The 23623-nt window shown below is 49.7% G+C and overlaps 1 protein-coding gene across 1 annotated transcript in view; it reads right to left on the bottom strand.

The window, feature by feature from the left end:
* The window catches only part of LOC140423681 (uncharacterized), a 39495-nt gene extending 16150 nt beyond the window's left edge, over positions 1–23345 (bottom strand). Inside the window, exon 1 of the mRNA XM_072507806.1 lies at positions 23309–23345. Coding sequence (XP_072363907.1) covers positions 23309–23345 — 37 coding nt within the window. The remainder of the gene's footprint in view (positions 1–23308) is intronic.
* Positions 23346–23623: the final 278 nt, after the last annotated feature.

Below are 23623 nucleotides of genomic sequence, written 5' to 3'. Positions count from 1 at the left end.
TATTCTCCGGCCGCCATTTTGTCCTGCCGGACCTTCTCGACCTTCTTCCCCGGGTTCGCGCATCTGCCGGCTCCGCACCTGGTCCTCTCCATGCACCAGCGGGGGGGGGGGGCTCTCCCACGTCTGTTCCCATGCCGGTCCCTCCTGTTAATTGCCGCCGCCGCTCCTTTTAGCGGCCCGAAACACCGATCCCGGCGGGAGCTGCCGTTCGCGTGACCTAGCAGGTCATGGCCGCTACTGGAAGTCTACACACAATATTTAGGTGTGGCCGCACCAAAGCCCTGTATATTTGCAAAAACACATTCCTGCTCCTGTACTCGAAACCTCTCGCAATGAAGGTCAACATGCCATTCGCCTCCTTTACCGCCTGCTTTACCTGCATGCTTACCTTCAGCGAATGGTGCACAAGGACACGCAGGTCCCGCTGCACACTCCCCTCTCCCAATTTACAACCATTCAGGTAGTAATCTGCCTTCCTGTTTTTGCTTCCTCACACTTATCCAAATTATACTGCATCTGCCATTGATTTGCCCACTCGCCCAACCTGTCCGGATCATGCTGTAGGATCCCTGCATCCTCATCACAGTTCACCCTCCCACCCAACTTGGTGTCACCTACAAACATTGAGATGTTACATTTTGTTCCCTCATCCAAATCATCAATATCTCTTGTGAATAGCTGGGGTCCCAGTATCGGTCCGTGTGGTACCCCACTAGTTACTGCCTGCCAATTTGAAAAGGACCCAATAATCCGTGCTCTTTGTTTCTGCTCTCCCAACCAGTTTTCTATCCACCTCAATACACTTCCCCAATTCCATGCACTTTAATATTGCACGATAATTTCTGATGCGGGACTTTGTCAAATGTCTTCTGAAAGTCCAAATATACCACATCGACAGGCCCCTTGTCAACTCTACTACATACATTTTCAAAGAATTCCATTTGATTTGTCAAGCATGATTTCCCCTTCATAAATCCCTGCTGACTCTGACTGATCCTGCCACTGCTTTCTAAATGTCCCGCTACAAAGTCCTTGATAATGGATTTGAGAATTTTCCCCACTGCCAATGTTAGGCTTACTGGTCTATAATTCCCTGCTTTCTCTCTGTCTCCCTTTTTGAATATTGGAGTGACATTAGCCACCCTCCAATCAGCAGGGACTGCTCCAGAGTCTATAGAATCCTGGAAGGTGACCACCAATGCATCCACTATTTCCAGAGCCACTTCCTTCAGTATTCTGGGATGTAGATTATCAGACCCTGGGGATTTATCCGCCTTCAGTCCTATCAATTTCCCCAACACCATTTCTCTCCTAATATTGATCTCCCTCAGTTCTTCCCTCTCACTCAGCCTTTCAATCTCCAACATTTCTGGTATCTAATTTGTCCTCTTTTGTGAAGATAGAACCAAAGTATGTATTCCATTGCTCAGCCATTTCTTTGTCACCAATTTTACATTCCCCCATTTCTGTCTGTAGGGGGCCGACATTTGTCTTTACCAATCTCTTTCTCTTCATGTATTATAGAAACTGTTATAGTCTGTCTTTATGTTCCCTGCAAGCTTACTTTCGGACTGTATTTTCCCCTTGTTAATCAATCACTTGATCCTTTTTTGTTGAATTCTTTACTGCTCCCAATCCTCAGACTTATTATTTTTCTTGGCCAATCTGTGTGCTTCTTCCTTGGATCGGATACTATCCCTAATTTCCTTTGTAAGACAGAGATTGGTCCTCTTACCCAAGCGAGACAAGCAAGGCCAGCAGCGCGGGTTCAATTCCTGTACCAGTGACAAATCCCAAATTTCTTTACCCGTCAGTCTGGCCTCAATAAAAGTCGAGATGGATTTGCAGTTACAGCATTAGTTATTTTATTTAGCTTGCAAGCATGTTTCATTTCACAGAAGCATAGGACACATCTAGTCTCCTACATCCCGGAAAGCGAATGAACAAAGAGACAAAGGGATCTCTGCAAATCAATTCAAATGGTATCAAGTTTCACATACACGATTCCCATAGGTCAGCCTATACCCCTCCTGGCCTAGTCAGACATTCTGATTGGCTCACTTCCAATCCCTTCCTCTGGCCCCTATTACCCAGCATCCTTTTCTCCTCCTATGGTGGACACACCTCTTCCTGCTTTGCCATGCGGTCTGAAATCCTTTGTCTGTTAACTCACCAGAATGAGACTGGCCTATCTCTACATTACAGTAACTAATATCTCTAAAGTAACTATTTTATATCACATTCGAACTATCCAATCCATAGCTACGGTCCCTCATCTAAAAAGATCTGTCACTGCATTTCCAATTCCTGGCGTGGCCCCCCTTCATCTGCTGCACCCTCATAGATTTTGACAGCTAAGATTTTAGGGGCGTTGATCTGTTCCAGTGTACCCCACATTCTACCCATCACACATTTAAGGATGGCTGGGCCCACAAAGATGCAGCCGATAGCCACCACTAAATACATGACCATATTTATCAACCAGCCCTTTCAACCTCCAAATCCCCAGTTACCCCAAATGCCAGGATCCTGCATTCCGTCCAGGTGATCCCGTATGTGATCCATTAATTTAGTGATGTTAGCGGTCAAGTCCTGAACTCCCATGATACACTTGCCCTGCACTATGGCGCATACCCCACCCTCACGGGCCAGAAGATAGTCAAGAGCATACCGGTTCTGCATTGCAAACAACCGTAGCTGAGACAATTCCTTGGTTATTGCCTGAGGGCTCCCAAGGTTTCATTTCCCAAGATGGTAAGGCCACAAATAAAATAATTCCTATCGCTGACAGCCAAGGAACCCCCCACACCTCCCAGTGTCAAGACGCTCAGAGTCCCCCACCCGGCTGAGTGGCCCCGGTTGGGTGCGAGAACCTGAGGTTTTTTCCAGTTCTCGCAAAATTCAGCCGAGACTGCCCGGCGTGCTAACTGATTATGCAGCTTCCACGCCGCAGGGCAGGGGACTGTGGTAGGGACTAGAGTCCCTATAGCAATTTGGCGGGGAAATGGGGGTGACAAAACATTGGTCGCTGTGCCATTAAATAAAAAGTAGTATCCTTGTTCCGTGTGCAGGCTAGCATCACAATCAGTATATCGGTTGTGTAAGGATCCCCCAGTAGCCCAGTTTATCCAGCTTCGAAACGCCCATTTGGGCCGCCTAGCAATGCGGAAAGCCCGAGTCCCAACAGTGATATGAGAGACATTCGCCCAGCCACAAAGGAGCTGGAGGCCGGCGTTCAATGGAACGCAAGTGGTGTTGTAACAAACGCATTGGCCAGACGCCTGGGTGATATGGCACCTCCTGTCCGTACAGGTGGGGAACAGACATGTTATATTCGTTTCCACCTCTTCCAGCAAACAGCCGTATCCTTCACTGCTGAAACAATTCTCGTACGACCGGGAATCCCTATTGGGAGTGAAGTGGCTAGGTATATACGCCCTCCACCGTTGCAACCTATCATACTGTGAATGGGAATTATCCCGAGGAAGGGGAAGGCAAATAGCCGGTGGTGCTGAACCCGGATCGTAAGGAAGAGTGACTTGCTCGGGCAGTGGCTCGGAATGCTGACAATGAACCACTGTTTGGGGAGTGCCCCAAAGCGGTGAAACAGAAAATAACCTAGACACTGCTGCGGGGTTCGGATAGCAGACAACCCGTCCGTGGCCATACAAGCGATGGTAAATCTGGTAGAAGAGATTCATACTACCCAGGTTTTCCTCAGTTTGGCCTTTAACTAACTTAAGTGTATCTCCCGGTAACCTACGTTCTAGCTGTACTTCCCTTCTCACACGCCCCGTCCTCTCTCTAGTCCCTCTCTCTTTCTCATAGCCTCTTCCTACGCTCTCCTGACGGCCTGATGTTACCTTTATTGCACCAATCTTAACACATCCAAAATCAAATTTACATGTACTCCAAAAACAAGGCAATGTTTCCATAAAATATTCCCTTCCCATCGCCGGGACCGGTGCAATTGCTTCATGAGTCCTGCATTCTCCTTAACTTTGACGACCTTCCATGAGTCGATACCATGTCCTCGTATATGGGGGCAGCGAAGAACGTCACCTTTGCATAGGTGATGTATCCTTGTAGGTTGGTTGGGGTTACAAATATAGATAATATTCCCCTTTTCCATGTCCATCGCCAATAACACTCCAAGCGAAGTGAGGCCAAATATCACACAGACGGTGCGTAGCCACCCCATCATGCTCCACACCTGGAAAATAGCACAGGGAATGATTTTCCGCATCAAGACTTTAACCACAGTAGCAGCTTTATTATCGATAGTCGGATACGTCTTGACCCATCTGCTGAACACATCCACAATGACCAAAACATATTTATAACATTGACACCTTTCCAACTCAATGTAATCCATTTGGAGCGTCTCAAAGGGACCACTGGGCAACGGGGTTTGCCCCATCCCACAAGGGATACCTTTTCCGGTGTTATATTGCTGACAAATCAAACACCGATTACTGATACTCTGGGCCAACCCCTGCATTTTAGCACATTCAATGACCCATTAAGCCAGTACATCAGACATACAAGTCTGATGTGCTGGCGTGGTCCATAAAGAGGAAACAGAATCATATGTACAACCTAACCGTTTCCACATTTGTTTATCACTCTCAGGAGCGTCCTCCTGTAACCTTATGACGTCTTGGATGGTTGGCATTGACTTGTCAGAAGCAGACATATTTATAGTAGATCATTTAGTCTGACTTAACATTTTAGGCACCATCACTTGCTGAATTTGCACGGCTGTCTGCGCTGCACAATCTGCTTGTTCATTACCAACGTCAACTGGGGTCTTACCATTTGTGTGGGCAGCGCATTTAATAACGGAAATCTGTGCGGGCATAAGAAGGGCCTGCAGTAAGTCATTAACTAAACCCCGGTGGGATATTTGACCACACATAATCATGTCAGGTTGTTCTGACGAAATGTCACTCAAATCGCCCCTTATTGTGGTAGTTTCCTGAATCAAGGCTAAACAGTCGTGGCCAGGTGCGTCTTCATGGACAGGGGGACCACTAAGAAAACAGGCTGGATTGATAGTGGTACAGTGGTTAAATGTCGGACGTGGATTGTTCAAAAGGTATACCTCATACCTATTCTGACTAGCTGCGGTAAGATGCTGAGTCTGCAGTTGCCTCAGGAGTGTGATGACCGAGTGGGAGCTATACACTGTAATATCCTGTTGGAGGGTGAGAGCATGTAACGGCTATGCGATGGCATTGATTGAACGTAAATCCTGTACTAATCGGTACTGGTCTGGTTTGGCTGGTTTAGGCACAGCAAGTATGAGGGTGTTACATTCTGATTGGCAAGGGACCAAAATACCCTGTTGCAACAGCTCATGAATTAATTTGTCTATAGACGGAGCAGCTTGGGATTTCAGGGGGTATTGCCGAATGGAAGGTAGCTTTACATGATCCTTAATCGTTCCTTTATAGGTGTAACATTTGTCTTTCCCACTTGTGATGGGTATTTCGCCCAGACCTGTGGATTGACATATTCCAAAACATCATGTCCCCAGTGATGCTGCAGTCGAGTGTTAATTGTTTCAGGGACCTCAAAATATGTTCTGGCAGTGCCGTCTGGCATGACTTCAAGTGCGTACTCTGTTGGATCTGAATGATCCACTGCCCTCCTTACCATTTGCCCCAGATCCCTGGCATGGTACTGGTCGTGGACCTGACGTGTAATATGAGGGCTTACCGAAGCTGACTGTGGCCATAAATGTGGTGGTATTGTAACAAAATTGGCTGTACCTTCTTTTCCCGTGACTGTGGCTGTAACCTTGACTGGCCATTCGGTCCCAATTAATGGCCGGTATTTGTCCTCCAACTCCCTGTTTTGTCCAGTTCTGTCATAGGCCAGGGTAACGTGATGCAGTGAATGTTCAATGTCTAACGTCCACCACTGGGTGGTGATAGAAATATAGCACTGTTGTCTCATCCTCCATGATTTAACCGTTACCCCCTGGTCTCCGCACTCTAGCTGTAGCTGGAAGATACACAGTAAATCTCGGGCCAACAAGTTACAGTCCAATCCAGTAGTCACTACAAACTGATGATCTGCAGACTTATTCTCGTAAGTGACTGTCACAGGTTCAGAAATAGGATACTCACACACCTGTCCTTGGAACCCCGACAATTGCTGCGTGTGGTCGGATAGTGGTAGTCGAAGTTCTGATTGCACAGAAGACTTGGCTGCTCCAGTGTCGATTACAAATGTGTGATGTTGATCTCCTATCTGCAGAGAGATAATAGGTTCCCTGTCCGATTGGAGAGTCCTTATGACTAAATTAACTAGTCAATCCTATGTTGGGAAAGGGTTTGCCTGGGAGAAGTCAGTGTATCTCGTCTGTCTTCCCCTTGGTGGGTACCCCCTCCTTTGGGTCGGATAATCTCTTTCTACTGCCTGTCTTTTAAAGGGGCATTTCTGTTGCCAGTGATCTGCACGGCCGCAATTAAAACATGCATTGCTCCCTCTATATCTGCCCCGTCCTCTTCTCCCAGTAGACCAATGGCCCCTCAGAGGGTCGGCGGTTGTAAAGCTGTTGCTGCATACGGTGGGCCATAAAAAGGAGCTGAGGGTCCCTTTGGGTGGGTATGGTTTCCTCCCTAATCGGCAACTGTCTCCAAATCTCACCAGGGGGCACTCTAGCTATTTCCTCTGGTTCTTCCAAGACTTCGACGTCCCTCCCTGTCACTAGAGGGAGTTCTTTCTCTTCAAAATCATCTGTTGCAGCTCCCTTTGTTCTCGAACCTTGCAGTTTCCCGTTGGTTTGGAGGGATTTAGGTGGTATGCTTAATTGTTTTTGGTTAGGATCAAGCCCTTCTCTCGCTGTCCAAGATCTGGTCCTAGAGCTAACTGGGCTTGCGGAACAGAGCTCCTCTTTCTCTACTGATCGTGAAGATGGTAAATCAGGACCCACACTATCACCCAAAAGGGCTTGAGTTACTAGCATAATTGGAATCTGGGGAGCAGTGACTGGATATCAATTATTATACTCTGGTGGTTCTGGAATTAGTGCAGACAATGCTACAGGTGCAGTCGGAACTTTTAGTGACTTTTCTAAATTATTGAATTTATCATTTTCTGTCAATTCAAGGCCAGCCATTGAACTACGTAGCTCATCTTTTGTTTGACCCTCGCCTTTCCTGTCTCTACTTGCGCGTTTTTTTTTTTTCTTGGCAAAACGATTGAAAAGGTTCTAACAGTGTTTTTTTTTAAACATAAAAATGTTTGAAAATTCAAATTGAATTACTGCAACTTGCAAGCTTAGCTCTGATCTCAACTCAGAACTAAATCTACGATTTGCTTAACACAAACTTGTATAACATTTACAACTTAATTAATTCTTTATCTTAACAATTTTTCTTTTAACAAGTTTTTCTTACATTCACAAATATGTTGGCAAAGTCAACTATCATCTCCAGATTTACACTTTTTAAAATGGTGTCAGTGATCTTCTTTAAGTTTCTATTCATTCACAAATAAAATGAGATAAACATTATTTCAAGTAAGTAAAACTTAAGAATCTGGCAATTTCAATCAATTGCTTTCGAAAATAATAACTTTTATCAAAGAGGTGGAGAAACCCACTGGTTTCCTTTAATTAATTCAAAACATAACTTTGCTGGAGTTCACTGACTCAAAGGAAAGGTATCCGATTACACGACAGGCTGCTGCTGTTATCTCAAGGCCTGAGTGAGAAGCACAGTCTGTCATCTTTAACTTTGGCTGCTGCTGGTAACCCTTTGAGAGACTTCTGCTTCAACCAATATGCAGCATTCCCCACAATCTCAACTAGTCCTCAGAACTGCGCCCTTCGCCACCACAGTCCAAGGGTACAATTTTAGCTTAATCAACTATATATTTAAAACACTCACACATGGAATTGAATCATCTTCAAATTTAAAAACAGTTATACTGGACTGAACCTTCACTACTGAAGTCCCATCAACCCTTAAACACATATACTCGACCGAACCTCCACTACTGAAGTCTCATCAGCCCTTAAACACATATACTGGACTGAAACTCCACTACTGAAGTCTCATCAGCCATAAAAACACTTATACTTGGAATTGAATCATCATTTTAGATGTCCCATCAACCCAAAAACATAACCCAAGCCGAATCAACAATATGAAATCCCATCAATTAAATTTCTAATCCCCAGACTGACCTTTGATTTCGTCGAGACGATCTTTCCGTACCAACCGCGAGTGACCAGACTAATCAGACGATAAGAAGAGGGGAAAAAGCAATGCGCGGTGATTTTCCAGCTATACATTGTGGGCCCCTTCTTCCCACTCTCCCTGTTCATAATCAGTCTAATTCTGATTTCGCAGTTGGTCAGAACCGTCTTGAGAAATCCCGGGTTTTCGGCACCAATTGATAAATCCTAAATTTCTTTACCCGTCAGTCTGGCCTCAATAAAAGTCGAGATGGATTTGAAGGTACAGCATTAGTTATTTTATTTAGCTTGCAAGATTGTTCCATTTCACAGAAGCATAGGACACATCTAGTCTCCTACATCCCGGAAAGCGAATGAACAAAGAGACAAAGGGATCTCTGCAAATCAATTCAAATGGTATCAAGTTTCACATACACGATTCCCATAGGTCAGCCTATACCCCTCCTGGCCGAGTCAGACATTCTGATTGGCTCACTTCCAATCCCTTCCTCTGGCCCCTATTACCCAGCATCCTTTTCTCCTCCGATGGTGGACACACCTCTTCCTGCTTTGCCATGCGGTCTGAAATCCTTTGTCTGTGAACTCACCAGAATGAGACTGGCATATCTCTACATTACAGTAACTAATGTCTCTAAAGTAACTATTTTATATCACATTCGTCACCAGCTGAGGTTATACATTCAGGCCTCGCCTTCTCAACCTTGCCCCTCGCCTGAGGTGTGGTGATCCTCAGGTTAAATGGGCTGACAATTGGCAAATAACATTTGCGCTACACAAGTGCCAGGCAATGACCGTCTCCTACAAGAGAGGATCAAACCATCGGTCCTGGACATTCAATGGCATTACTATCGCTGAATCCCCCACAGTCAACATCCTGGGGGTTACCATTCATCAGAATCTGAATTGGACTAGCCATATTGATATTGTGGTTACCAGGACAGGTCAATGGCTAGGAATCCTATGGTGAGTAACTCACCTACTGACCCCCAAAGCCTGTCCACAACTTACAAGGCATAAGTTAGGAGTGTAATGGAATACTCTCCACTTGCCTGGATGAGTGCAGCTCCAACAGCACTCAGGACAAAGCAGCCCGCTTGATTGCTCCTCCTTCCACAGATATTCAAACCCTCCACCACTGACAAACAGTGGCAGCTGTGTGTACCATCAACAAAATGCACTGCAGTAACTCACCAAGGTTCCTTAGACAACACCTTCCAAACCCACAAGCACTACCATCTAGAAGGACAAGTGCAGCAGATACCTGGGAACACCACCAGCTGGGGGTTCCCCTCCAAGTCACTCACCATCCCGACTGGGAAATATATCGCCGTTCCTTCACTGGCACTGGGGCAACATCCTGGAATTCCCTCCCTAGCAGCACAGTGGGTGCACCTACACGCCAGGGACTGCAGCGATTCAAGAAGGCAACTCACCCCCACCTTCTGAAGGGTAACTAGGGATGGGCAATAAATGCCGGCCTAACCAGCGATGCCCCGTAAATAAATATAAAAATATTTAAATCCCCAACCCCAAAGTTGTGAGTGAAGTGCAGCTCGCCAGGTGAGGCCCTCCCTCTGGTGTCCAGTGTTGAATGGGACCGGTTGAATTATCTGTCGGTGGAGCACCGTGAACATGATTTCAGAGAGCTGGGTGTTTGATCAGCATATCTGAGACGCAAAGGGGTAACCGTGGTGCCAAACATCCACCCGGCACCGACCCGGCACCCGGCATCGACCCCGGCACCCGGCATCGACCCCGGCACCCGGCATCGACCCCGGCACCCGGCATCGACCCCGGCACCCGGCATCGACCCCGGCACCCGGCATCGACCCCGGCACCCGGCATCGACCCCGGCACCCGGCATCGACCCCGGCACCCGGCATCGACCCCGGCACCCGGCATCGACCCCGGCATCGACCCCGGCACCTGGCATCGACCCCGGCACCCGGCATCGACCCCGGCACCTGGCATCGACCCCGGCACCGACCCCGGCACCCGGCATCGACCCCGGCACCCGGCACCCGGCATCGACCCCGGCACCCAGCATCGACCCCGGCACCCGGCACCGACCCCGGCATCGACCCCGGCACCCGGCATCGACCCCGGCACCACAAAATCCCCTTCCTAACATTCAGGAGCCAAAATTGGGAGAGGGAAATGACAGACTAGTCAAACAGCAGCCTGACACGGTGATACTGACACGGCATCGACCCCGGCACCTGGCATCGACCCCGGCACCGAGCCCGGCACCCGGCATTGACCCCGGCACCCGGCATCGACCCCGGCACCCGGCATCGACCCCAGCACCCGGCATCGAGCCCGGCACCCGGCATCGACCCCGGCACCCGGCATCGACCCCGGCACCCGGCATCGACCCCGGCACCCGACATCGACCCCGGCACCACAAAATCCCCTTCCTAACATTCAGGAGCCAAAATTGGGAGAGGGAATTGACAGACTAGTCAAACAGCAGCCTGACACGGTGATACTGACAGACCCCAGACACTGTCACCATCCTTCAATATGACCTGTCTCACCGACAGGTCACACCCAGCAGAGGTGGTGGTGCCGTTGTATACAGTCGGGATTTAGGTGTCCGGGAATCCCCAGTGTTTGTCCCAGAGGAACTGTATGAACATTCTCTGGATTTCTGTGACAGAGTCAGGGAGAGGGCCCAATGTGACCAGCCGGTACCACAACATGGAGGCAATCAGCTGGTTTATGACCAGAACTCGGCCCCTGTAAGACAGCACTCGGAGCAGTCCTGTCCACTCTCTCAGGCGAGCGGTGGCCTTGGCCTCCAGCTCCTGCCAGTTAGCCGACCAGGATTCCTCAGCCGGACAAAGATGGACGCCCAAGTAGAGGAGGCTGGTCCTGCTCCAGGTGAAAGGCCTGATCTCCTCTGGGAGGGATGTCCATCCGCCACGGACTGACCCGGAGTCGGGAGCACTCGGCCCAGTGGATCCAGGGAGGAGACGCAGCTTCCGCTGCAGGTCAGCAGGGTTCATGAACATGAGGACATGTCATCAGCGGAGGCCAGAAGGACCACTCCAATGCCCAGCTGGCACAGAACCAATCCCGACCACCTCTTCCGCAGGAGGCGCTGAACATGGGTTCAACAACAGGAAGACTCCTTCAATCACCACCAGAGACAATGATTGGGTTCAACAATCATTGACAAATTACTTGCTGCTTATTTTCTCCTGACTCCGAGTTTCCGGAAGTGCTGTGTGCTTTGAGACAAAGTCTCGTAGCAGGTAGCCTTATCCATGCTGGTTGTTCAGGGAGCATTTTCCATATCTCCTGTGGTATCCAGAGTTATGCGTGTGCTGTCTGTGGTTCCTGGAGGAGGCCCTCACAGAGATGTACTCCTCTGGAATCAGATCCACATTCCAGTTCTGTAAAAAGGTCATTTAGATCCGAAACGTGTTTCCCTCTCCAAATACACTGCCAGACTTGCTGAGGTTATCCAGCATTTTCTGTTTGTAGTCCATGGGCACCGTGCCCACCACCTGCCCACCCACCCTGACCCCGTCACAATTGTACCCATGGCAAGGGTAATATCGGGAGGCCGACCTGTCCACTGGGCCAATAGAGGCCATTAATTGGCCAAACATTTTGCCACCACTGGCATTGAACCAGCAGCAGGAGAAATCCAAAGCTGACCTGCAGCCGGGCAGCTTTCATTGGGTGGGCTGCTGGCGAGCGAGGGGGCTCCTCCTTTATGCCCCATTGGGCCTATCTGGGCAATGCCCCCAAGCTCTTCCCCACACCCCCCTGCCCCCACCCCCCAGTGAAGTTCCTCATCCTCAAACCATTTCTGTCAATCTTTTCTGCATTTTCTCCAATGCCTTCACATCCTTTCTAAAGTGTGGTGCCCAGAGCTAGACGCAAACCTCCATTGAGACTGGACCCGTCATTTATAAAGGTTCACTAGACCATCCTTGCTTTTAGTCGACATCACAATATACATGAACGATCTGGAAGAAGGAACTGAAGGCACTGTTGCCAAGTCTGCAGATGATACAAAGATATGTCGAGGGACAGGTCGTATTGAGGAAGCAGGGGGGCTGCTGATGGTCTTGGACAGGCTGGGAGAGTGGGCAAAGAAGTGGCAGGTGGAAAACAATCTGGAAAAGAGGTTATGCATTTTGGTAGGAAGAATGGAGGCATAGACTATTTTGAAATAGGGAGATGCTTCGGAAATCAGAGGCACAAAGGGACTTGGGAGTCCTTGTTCACGATTCTCTTAAGGTCAATGTGCATCTTCAGTTGGCAGTTAAGAAGGCAAATGAAATGTTAGCATTCATGTCAAGAGTGCTAGAATACAAGCCCAGGGGTGTTCTTCTGAGGCTATCTCAGGCTCTGGTCAGACCCCATTTGGAGTATTGTGAGCAGTTTTGGGCCCCGTATCTAAGGAAGGATGTGCTGGCCTTGGAAAGGGACCAGCGGAGGTTCACAAGAATGTTCCCTGGAATGAAGAGCTTGTCATATGAAGAATGGTTGAGGACTCTCGGTCTACACTCAGAGTTTAGAAGGATGAGGGAGGATCTCATTGAAACGTACAAGATACTGCGGGGCCTGGATAGAGTGGACTTGGAGAGGATGGTTCCACTCGAGGAGTTTCCACGTGGAGAGGAGTTTCAAAATAGCGACAGCGATTGCTTATTCAGTCAAAGAGAGATAATGGCTTCCCAGCCAGGGATTTTCCTGCCCGGTTTGGGCATGCTCCAAAGCATACTTCCCCATCTCATTTCGTTTTCATTTCATTTCATTTTCATTTCATTCATTTCATTTCAAGCATACTTCCCCATGGTGAGAAGTAGAATATCGGGACTGAGTTTCGGGTGAGTTCAGGTTGATGAAGGGTGGAAGATGTGAGGCTGGCTTGAAGGGCATTAGGGGCGTTCTATTTGAAAGTGAGCAATGACGAGGGTTTCAGATGGATGGGGGTTGTTGGGGGATTCGGGGGAGGCAGCCAAAGTATGTCCTCAGTTTACAACATCACATTTTCCTTTGCACCACAATTGGGACAATATGTAAATAAAAAGAGGATCTCTGTCAAGCCTATTTGTACTTGTATTTCTCTTCAGGAGGCAGTGGTGTAGTGGTATTGTCACTGGACTAGTAAACCAGACACCCAGAGTAATACTGTGGAGACACAGGTTCAAATCCCACCAGATGGAGAAATTTGAATTGAAGGAAATAAATCTGGAATTAAAAATCGAAAGATGTCTATGAAACCATTGTCGATTTTCATAAAAACCCATTGGGTTCACTAATGTCCTCGAGGGAAGGAAATCTGCCGTTCTTACCTGGTCTGGCCTACATGTGACTCCAGACCCACAGTACTGTGGTTGATTCTTTACTGCCCCCTCAAGGGCAATGAATCAATAAATGCAGGCCCGGCCTGCCCCGCCCACATCCCGTGGAATAAAAAACCTGTTGCCAGACAGACTGCAATGATTGTATATTTTTTAAATGACTTCCTTAAATGTTTCAACGCAGACTTCAGTGGAGAAGTGACAAGGCCAGCAGCATTGTGCACCCTGCTATTGGACAGTCAAATGTGCAGAGGCCACAACTCCACAAACAAAAGCGCGCATTCAGACATGTTCAATCCGAGGAGGTCACAAGGCCTTTGACAAGGTCCCTCATGGCAGACTAGTACAAAAGGTGAAGTCACACGGGTCAGAGGTGAGCTGTTAAGATGGGTACGGAATTGGTTCGGTCATAGAAGGCAGAGAGTAGCAATGGAAGGATGCTTTTCTGATTGGAGGGCTGTGACTAGCGGCGTTCCACAGGGATCAGTGCTGGGAACTTTGCTGTTCGTAGCATATATAAATGATTTAGAGAAAATGTAACTGGTCTGATTAGTAAGTTTGCAGACGACACAAAGTTTGGTGGAATTGCGGATAGCGATGAGGACTTTCAGAGGATACAGCAGGATTTAAATCGTTTGGAGACTTGGGCGGAGAGATGACAGGTGGAGTTTAATCAGGGCAAATGTGAGGCCTGTTCCTGTGCTGTACTTTTCTTTGTTCTTTGTTCTTTATTCAAAAATAAACTCCTGTGGTATTGTTTCAAGTTCAACTTCCCCTTTTACAGCTTCCTCAGTGACATTTCCATCAAGAAGGGGTTTGTGTCCTTTCCATATACGGCCAGCACTGAAAACTGAGTCAGCAACAAACTCGGATGTATTTCTTATCAAAGTTGCTATTCTGGAAGGAAGGTACCTGAATAAAGAGCCAAAAAAAGAACAGTTACATTTCTGTAGCACCTTTCACATCAGCTGGACTTGTCCCAGTACATCACAGCCGCTGTCTGCCGAGTAAAGTAGGAAATTCAGCCGCTCATTTTCACCCAACGGTATCACAATGGCAGGTTTTAAATTGTCATAGAATTGCTACAGTGCACAAGGAGACCATTCGGCACATCGAGTCTGTACCTAGCCTCTGATTGATCACTCTACCTAGGCCCACTCCCCGCCCTATCCCATTTTGGGTGAATTGGTTCCACAGCCTGAAGTTTACACAGTGCCTGTGGACCTGGACTTGAGTGGGAGTCACTGGATTCAATAAAAGAGACATTGAAGGGTGATTGGTGCCAATCTGTTTGCCTTATTGTTCCTGATTTGTGAATTGTATATCAGAGCGCAGTCCCTCTTTCTCTTGTTATTCCTTCCTCTTTCTGTGACTGGTATTCGAGTTACGTGAACCGTAATGAGAGTCAGTTACATCTGAAACTTCAGCAGTATCAGATTATACTCGGTGTGAAAGATCAGGGGCGAAATTCTCCCGAAACGGGGCGATGTCCGCCGACTGGCGCACAAAACGGCGCCAATCAGACGGGCATCGCGCCGCCCCATAGGTGCGGAATGTTCCGCATCTTTGGGGGCCGAGCCCCAACATTGAGGGGCTAGGCCGACGCCGGAGGAATTTCCAACCCGCCAGCTGGCGGAAACGGCCTTTGTTGCCCCGCCAGCTGGCGCGGAAATGACATCCACGGGCAGCGCATGCGCGGGAGCGTCAGCGGCCGCTGACAGTTTCCCACGCATGCGCAGTGGCGGGAGTCTCTTCCGCCTCCGCCATGGTGAAGACCGTGGCGGAGGCGGAAGGGAAAGAGTGCCCCCACGGCACAGGCCCGCCCGCGGATCGGTGGGCCCCGATCGCGGGCCAGGCCACCGTGGGGGCACCCCCCGGGGCCAGATCGCCCCGCGCCCACCTCAGGACCCCGGAGCCCTCCCTCGCCGCCTTGTCCCGCCGTTCAAAAGGTGGTTTAATCCACGCCGGCGAGACAGGCAATCTATCGGCGGGACTTCGGCCCATCCGGGCCGGAGAATCGAGCGGGGGGGCCCGCCAACCGGCGCGGCCCGATTCCCGCACCCGCCGAATATCCGGTGCCGGAGACTTCGGCAACCGGCGGGGGCGGGATTCACGGCAGCCCCCGGCTATTCTCCAACCTGGAGGGGGGATCAGAGAATGACGCCCCAGGAATTTCACCTTTGAAAAATCAGCTTGTTTGAAATGTTTGACTGGATTCTCTCAGCGCTGACTCTGGCCCTCGGTCTCACAATCAGTAAGTAAACACCCAGGGTTGACTTTGTTTGGTGTGGTTATGTTTTGGAATTCGATTTGCTGGTTATTGGTGGGCGACGTGTATTTTGGGTCAGATATTTCTGTTTTGGAAGGTGATAGTTTGGGATTCCTCGCGGTTCGATGGGAAAGTCGGAGATAAGACTGAGTCCCCAGCCCAGTTATCGGTGTGTGTCAGACTGCTGGACTTTGTCACGATATGCAGACATGCACATAATGAGATACAGACAGGCAGCTAATGAACACAGAGAACAGGACATAACTAATCAGCAGGCAGAACACTTGGGGGTGGTTTCCCACTATAAAAAGCACGAGGCACTCACACTCCACCTCTTTCAACTGGGGACATCTACAGAGTGAGTCAGGTGTATATATCACATAACACCTACAGCACATGGCTAAGAGCCAGTCTGGTTCAGTCAGACAGAGTAATCACATTTAGGTTAGCAGAGTGTTGAACTCACAGAGAACTGAGCTAACTGTGTGACAGGTTCAATAAATCAAATTGAACTAACTTCAAGGTCTGGAGTATATTTCAGTTATAGCTGCACCAGTTGCAGCCCGTGTTACCTCAGTGTGCTTAACACGACATAGTACCAGAAGACTGCTATCCCTAGGTTGTTTACCTCAATCTGTTCCGTGACGACCAGCAAATGTATCCCGGTACCATGGAGAAGATCCAGGCTCCTCAACAGCTGCGGACCTCCAGCAATCTCAGTGCCAATTGACGGAATTTCAAGCAAAGGTTTCTGCTGTACATCGAAGCCTCAGACCTCGAGGGTGCGCCTGATACAAGAAAGATCGCGCTTCTCCTCTCAACTGCGGGGGATCAAGCCATCCAAATCTTTAACTTGTTTAACTTCACCGAAGGCCAGTACAAGGCAAAGTTTCAGACCATCCTGGACAAGTTTGATAGTCATTGTGAAGTGGACTCCAATGAAATCTTCGAGCGCTAGAGATTCAAACAACGCCTACAAGGTAAAGATGAATCTTTCATCTCCTTCTTAACTAATTTCCGTCTACTAGCGCTGTCCTGCAACTTTGGTGATATTGCTGACTCCATGATCAGAGACCAAATCGTGTTTGGAGTTCACTCTCATCCTCTGAGAGAGCAGCTCTTGAAAATCAAGCATTTGACCCTGTCAGTCGCGATTGAAACATATACAGTGCATGAGCATGCCAAAAATCGGTATTCCCAATACAAATCGGCTGAAAATGAGAAACTTGCCTCCCACGAGGCAGAGAGTGTACAGGTCATCGCCCGGATGCAGCACCTCAGCATTGAAGACAGCGGCCATCTCGCGCGCTTTCCCTGGAGCCCCACGCATGCGTGATGCGAACGGGTTAACGAAGCGGCCGACACCCACACTGCGCAGGTGCTGATGTCTGCCGACCGCACTGCGCATGTGCGACGACGGACAGAGCGTAACAACGTCATGACGTGCCCGAACTGCAGCACCGCCCACTTAAAGAAACACTGCCCTGCAAGAGGCAGGTGCTGTTTAAATTGCGGAGAGCCTGGACACTATGCAGCCTTGTGCAGGTCTGCACCACCAGTCAAGGGCCAGCACTCCCAATTCCAACGCAGGCGTGTTCGGAGTGTCCAACAAGGTTTACAGGATTCTGATCCTGGCAGTCCAACGGATCCAGAGGACGATTGCCTGGAGTTCCCCTGCCATGTGGGCATCATTACCACACATGAACATGCCTGACCGACATCATCACGGTGCCTGCCCATCCTCACTGCGGATTCTGCGGACCAATGGCGAGCGGTGATGCAAGTAAATCAATGCTCTATCCAGTTACAGCTGGACACAGGTGCTTCTGCCAATCTCCTTTCACAGGCAGATTTCAACCGCATCAAGAAGCCACCCAAGCTCCTTCCAGCAGTCTGCCAGCTCCTGGACTATAACGGCAATGCCATCACAGCACTGGGATCCTGCCACCTGCTCGTCTCCAACAGGAGCATTCGCTCAAATCTAAGGTTTAAAATCATCAAGCCAGACATGGCCTCCCTGCCCGACGCATGTGCATGCAAGCAGCTAAACCTTGGCAGCGGGTCTACACAATGCCCTCCCCCAACGTGGATCTTCAAGCCGGCATTGACGACATCCTCGCTCAGTATCTGGATGTGTTTGACGGGATGGGCATTCTGCCATATCGGTACAAGATCCTGCTACGGCCTGATGCCACGCCTGTGGTCCACGCACCACGCCGGGTCCCGGCTCCACTGAAGGAGCGTCTGAAGGCTCAGCTAAAGGATCTTCAGGACCAGGGCAGCATTTCCAAAGTTACAGAACCGACTGACTGGGTCAGCTCGATGGTATGTGTAAAAAAGCCTTTGGGGGAGCTGCGCATCTGCATTGATCCCAAGGACCTCAATCAGAATATAATGCGGGAACACTACCCCATCCCGGAGCGGGATGACACTGACAAGTGAGATGCACACGCCCAGTTTTTCACAAAGTTAGATGCATCACATGGATTCTGGCAAATCCAGCTGGCTGAGTCCAGCAGAAGGTGTCATAATATAAACCAGTATATCATGGTGCAGACACACACTGATGGACACACAGTGGGACCAATCAACACACACAACACCGCAGCCAATCACCAGTGAGAGCACATGCACCATAAAGACAGGGGGCATCAGAGTTCCCGCTCATTCGAGTTGCAGCTAGCTAGGAGGACAGAGCTCACAGCCTGCAACACAGACATTCACCATGTGCTGAGTGCATCGACTGGTTAGAACAAGGCAAAGGTTTTTAGTTCAAGCTAGTATCTTATTAACCCACAGTCTAAGTATGTTTAAACAGTTAATGATTCAGTAAAATAGTGGCACTATTTCAAGTGTTGGTGACCTGTATGTGATCCAGAACACCCAACACATCATGATACCAGGGGTGGTGGGATACTAGCACTTCTCAGACCAACCTGCAAGTGATCTGCCTTCCGCCAGCATTCCATCATCCTGCAACATGGACAACATCAGCCCGCCGCCGCCGCTCCGCATCGCCGGCAACCTTGGGGCCAACTGGAAGATTTTCAAACAGTGCTTCCAGCTCTTCCTCGAAGCCACGGACAGGGAGGGCGCCTGGGACACCAGAAAGACTGCTCTTCGCCTCTCCACGGCCGGGGACTATGCCACCCACATTTTCAACTCTCTCACCTTTGCAGATGCTGAAGATAAGATGAAGTTCAAGACGGTCCTCCTCAAGTTTGACACTCACTGCAGCGTAGAGGTGAATGAAAGTTTTGAATGCTACGTGTTCCAGTAGCATTTGTAGGATAAGGATGAACCTTTCCAATCTTTTCTCACGCACCTCCGCATCCTTGCGCAATGTTGCAGCTACGACTGGGAGGTTATTGTGTAGACCCGCTGCACAAGGTTTAGCTGCTTGCATGCACATGCGTCGGGCAGGGAGGCCATGTCTGGCTTGATGATTTCAAACCTTAGGGCCCACGTCCGACTCCATGATATGCGACCTGATCGTTTTCGGTGTTCAGTCGGACCCCCTATGTCAGCAGCTCCTCAAAGTAAAGCAAATCACCCTAGCGACCGCCCTCGAGACCTGTGTCTTACATGAAAACGCCACAAGTCGGTATTCCCAGAAACAAGCGACTCAAACGGCGCGGCAAGGTCCCTGCGAGGCGGAATGGGTCCAAGTGATTGAGCACCTCCAAGGCCTCAGCCTGGATGAGGGCGGTCATTTCCGGAGTCAGGAGGTCATGTTGCAGCTGTACAAAACTCTGGTACGGCCGCATTTGGAGTATTGCGTACAGTTCCGGTCACCGCATTATAGGAAGGACGTGGAGGCTTTGGAGCGGGTGCAGAGGAGATTTACCAGGATGTTGCCTGGTATGGAGGGAACATCCTATGAGGAAAGGCTGATGGACTTGAGGTTGTTTTCGTTGGAGAGAAGAAGGTTAAGAGGAGACTTAATAGAGGCATACAAAATGATCAGGGGGTTAGATAGGGTGGACAGTGAGAGCCTTCTCCCGCGGATGGAAATGGCTGGCACGAGGGGACATAGCTTTAAACTGAGGGGAAATAGATATAGAACAGAGGTCAGAGGTAAGTTCTTTACGCAAAGAGTGGTGAGGCCGTGGAATGCCCTACCTGCAACAGTAGTGAACTCGCCAACATTGAGGCCATTTAAAAGTTTATTGGATAAGCATATGTATGATAATGGCATAGTGTAGGTTAGATGGCTTTTGTTTTGGTGCAACATCGTGGGCCGAAGGGCCTGTACTGCGCTGTATCGTTCTATGTTCTATGTTCTATTTCGCGCGCTTTTCACGGCCTCCCGCGCTTGTATGCACCAAACGAGGTGACGGCGACGTTGAGGGACGTAATGCGCAGGCGCGCACCACGCACGACCGCACCACGCATGCGCGGTGGTGCAGCGAACGTGCTGACGTCACAACGTGCGGCAACTGTGGCTCTGCCCATTTAAAGCGGCAATGACCCGCAAAATCTCGTCCATGTCTACGATGTGGAAGACTTGGCCACTATGCTGCCTTCTGTCGAGCAGCTCAGCCTGCCAACTCATATCACTTCAGCCAGCCTCGCAGGAATGTTTTTTTTCTCATAGATTATCATAGAATTTACAGTGCAGAAGGAGACCATTCAGCCCATCGAGTCTGCACCGGCTCTTGGAAAGAGCACCCTACCCAAGGTCAACACCGCCACCCTATCCCCATAACCCAGTAACCCCACCCAACACTAAGGGCAATTTTGGTCACTAAGTGCAGTTTATCATGGCCAATCCACCTAACCCGCACATCTTTGGACTGTGGGAGGAAACCGGAGCACCCGGAGGAAACCCACGCACACACGGGGAGGATGTGCAGACTCCGCACAAACAGTGACCCAAGCCAGAATCGAACCTGGGACCCTGGAGCTGTGAAGCAATTGTGCTATCCACAAGGCTACCGTGCTGTTCGGGCAATTCAACCCGCGGTCACCGAGTCCGATGCGGACCTCCCACACAGCAGTGACACCGAGGACCAGAAGGCGCCTTTTGAGTCGGTGTCGTAACGAAAAACAGGCTGTCCCCGAAGCAAAGACACCAGCCGCTGTCGGTATACAGCATCGACCCAGACGATGAGTGGTGTGCCACCCTGACAGTCAACCAGAATTTGGTCGCCCACCTCAGACTTAATTTGTGAACTTTGTGGATTTATGGACTTTCTGATTCGTTCTGTTCTTCCGTTTAATCGTTCATTGGTTTGTATATAGTGTTCATCTCGTTATTCTTGTGACACACTGTTTTTTTCTGCACCAGGCACCTTCCCATGTAAATAGCTTAGTTGTTACGTACATAGTCCGGTAAATATTCCACACACACATAGTCATGAACATTCACCACACACTATTTATTTCCACGCAGGTACATTTTTATAAAAGGGGGGATGTCATAATATACACCAGTATATCATGGTGCAGACACACACTGATGGACACACAGTGGGACCAATCAACACACACAACACAGCAGCCAATCACCAGTGAGCGCACACGCACTATAAAGACAGGGACCATCAGAGTTTCCGCTCATTCGAGTTGCAGCTAGCTAGGAGGACAGAGCTCACAGCCTGCAACACAGACATTCACCATGTGCTGAGTGCATCGACTGGTTGGGACAAGGCAAAGGTCTTTAGTTAAAGCTAGTATTGTATTAACCCACAGTCTAAGTATGTTTGAACAGTTAATGATTCAATAAAATAGTGTTGCACTATTTCAAGTGTTGGTGACCTGTATGTGATCCAGAACACCCAATACATCAGAAGGCTCTGCACCTTCAACACACCCTTTGGCAGGTACTGCTATAACCGTATGCTGTTCAGCATTGTCTCGGCCTCGGAGATCTTCCATAGAATCATGGAGCAGATGATGGAGGGCATTGGAGGGGTTCGTGTGTATGTGGACGCCGTTATCATATGGTCCACAACCCCCGAAGAGCACATCTCTCGTCTCCAGCAGGTATTCCGCCGTGTCCATGCCAATGGCCTCAAGCTGAACAGGGCCAAGTGTTGCTTTGGCATGTCGACACTTAAGTTCTTAAGTGACCAGATATCTCAGCAGGGTGAGCGCCCGGACACAGATAAGGTCTAGGCCATCGAAGCCATGAAGACCCCTGAAGACAAGAAGGATGTGCTGCGCTTCCTAGGCATGGTAAACTTTTTGGGCAAGTTCATCCCTAACCTGGCCTCACACACCACGGCCCTCAGACACCTGGTGAAAAAGTCTCCTGCCTTTGAGTGGCAGGCAGCTCATCAAGCAGAGTGGTTGGAGCTGAAAGCCAAGCTCACCACTGCACCTGGATTGGCATTTTTTGACCCTGACAGGGAAACAAAAATCTCAACAGATGCGAGCCAGGACGGCATCGGCGTGGTGTTGCTCCAGCGCGATGACACCTCATCCTGGGCACCGGTTGCCTACGCATCACGGGCGATGACACCCACTGAGCAGCGGTACGCCCAAATTGAAAAGGAATGCCTGGGCCTACTCAATGGAATTCTCAAGTTCTACGATTATGTCCACGGCCGACCGACATTCACCGTCGAGACGGACCACAGGCCTCTGCTCCACATTATCCACAAGGACCTGAACGACATGACACCCCGGCTGCAGCACATCCTCCTCAGACTCAGAAGGTACGACTTGGAACTCGTGTACACGCCTGGCAAGGTGCTCATTATTGCGGATGCCTTGTCCCGCTCCATAACCTTGCCTGTGACCCGCCGGCATTCATCCAACAGATCGAATCACAAGTGCAGCTGTGGGCCAGCAACCTCCTGGCGTCGGATGAAAAGGTGATCCGCATTCGCGAGGAGACAGCCAAAGACCCTCTTCTGCTGCGTGTCATGCACCACCTCGCAATGGCTGGGAAAAGCGCACTGCCCTAAATTCTTCAATGTGAAGGACGACCTGACGGTGGTTGATGGTATCCTCCTCAAGCTGGACCGCATTGTCATTCCATTCAGTCTCCAGAGCTTGGTGATCCGGCAAATCCACGAGGGACATCTGGGTGTCGAGGAGTGCAGGCGCAGAGCCAGGCAAGCTGCTACTGGCCTGGGATTAGTCAGGACATCTCAATATGGTCCTCAACTGACCGACCTGTCAATGCTTCCAGACAGCACAGAGCAAGGAGACGCTTCAGCAGCACGGAATCGTGACCTCCCCGTGGTCCAAGGGGGGGGCATCGACCTCTTTCATGCCAATGGTCGTGATTATGTATTAATCAGTGATTATTTTTCCAACTACCCAGAAGCTCTCGGACCGCACATCCAAGACCGTCATCAAGGCCTGTAAGGAGACGTTCTCCAGGCATGGTATTCCACTCACTGTCATGAGTGACAACGGTTCTTACTTCAGCAGCCAAGAGTGGTCAAGATTTGCCCAGTTATATCAGTTTCATCACGTCACTTCCAGCCCATATTACCCGCAGTCCAACGGGAAGGTTGAGAAAGGGGTGCACATAGTGAAGCAGCTCACCTGCAAGGCCGCGGATTCTGTTTCTGACATCACCCATGCGCTGCTTGCATACAGGGTAACCCCTCTGTCTACCAGCATGTCACCGGCTCAACTCCTGATGAACAGGGACCTGCGGACGACTCTTCCAGCCATACACTTGCCTGACCTGGAACCCGGTGCTGCAGAAGGTGCAGAAACTCAGGGACCGGCAAAAGCAGGGCTCTGATGCTCATGCCACCGATTTGCCTGTGCTATCGCCGGCGGATGCTGTTCGGATCAAGCTACCTGATGGAGGCTGGTGAGTTCCAGCTGTTGTTGTTCGACAGGCGTATGTTG

This window comes from Scyliorhinus torazame, chromosome 1, assembly GCF_047496885.1.
Source record: "Scyliorhinus torazame isolate Kashiwa2021f chromosome 1, sScyTor2.1, whole genome shotgun sequence".
NCBI classification, from domain to species: Eukaryota; Metazoa; Chordata; class Chondrichthyes; order Carcharhiniformes; family Scyliorhinidae; genus Scyliorhinus; species Scyliorhinus torazame.
Note: the sequence above shows the minus strand (reverse complement) of the source record. Positions and strands in the feature narration are given on the sequence as shown.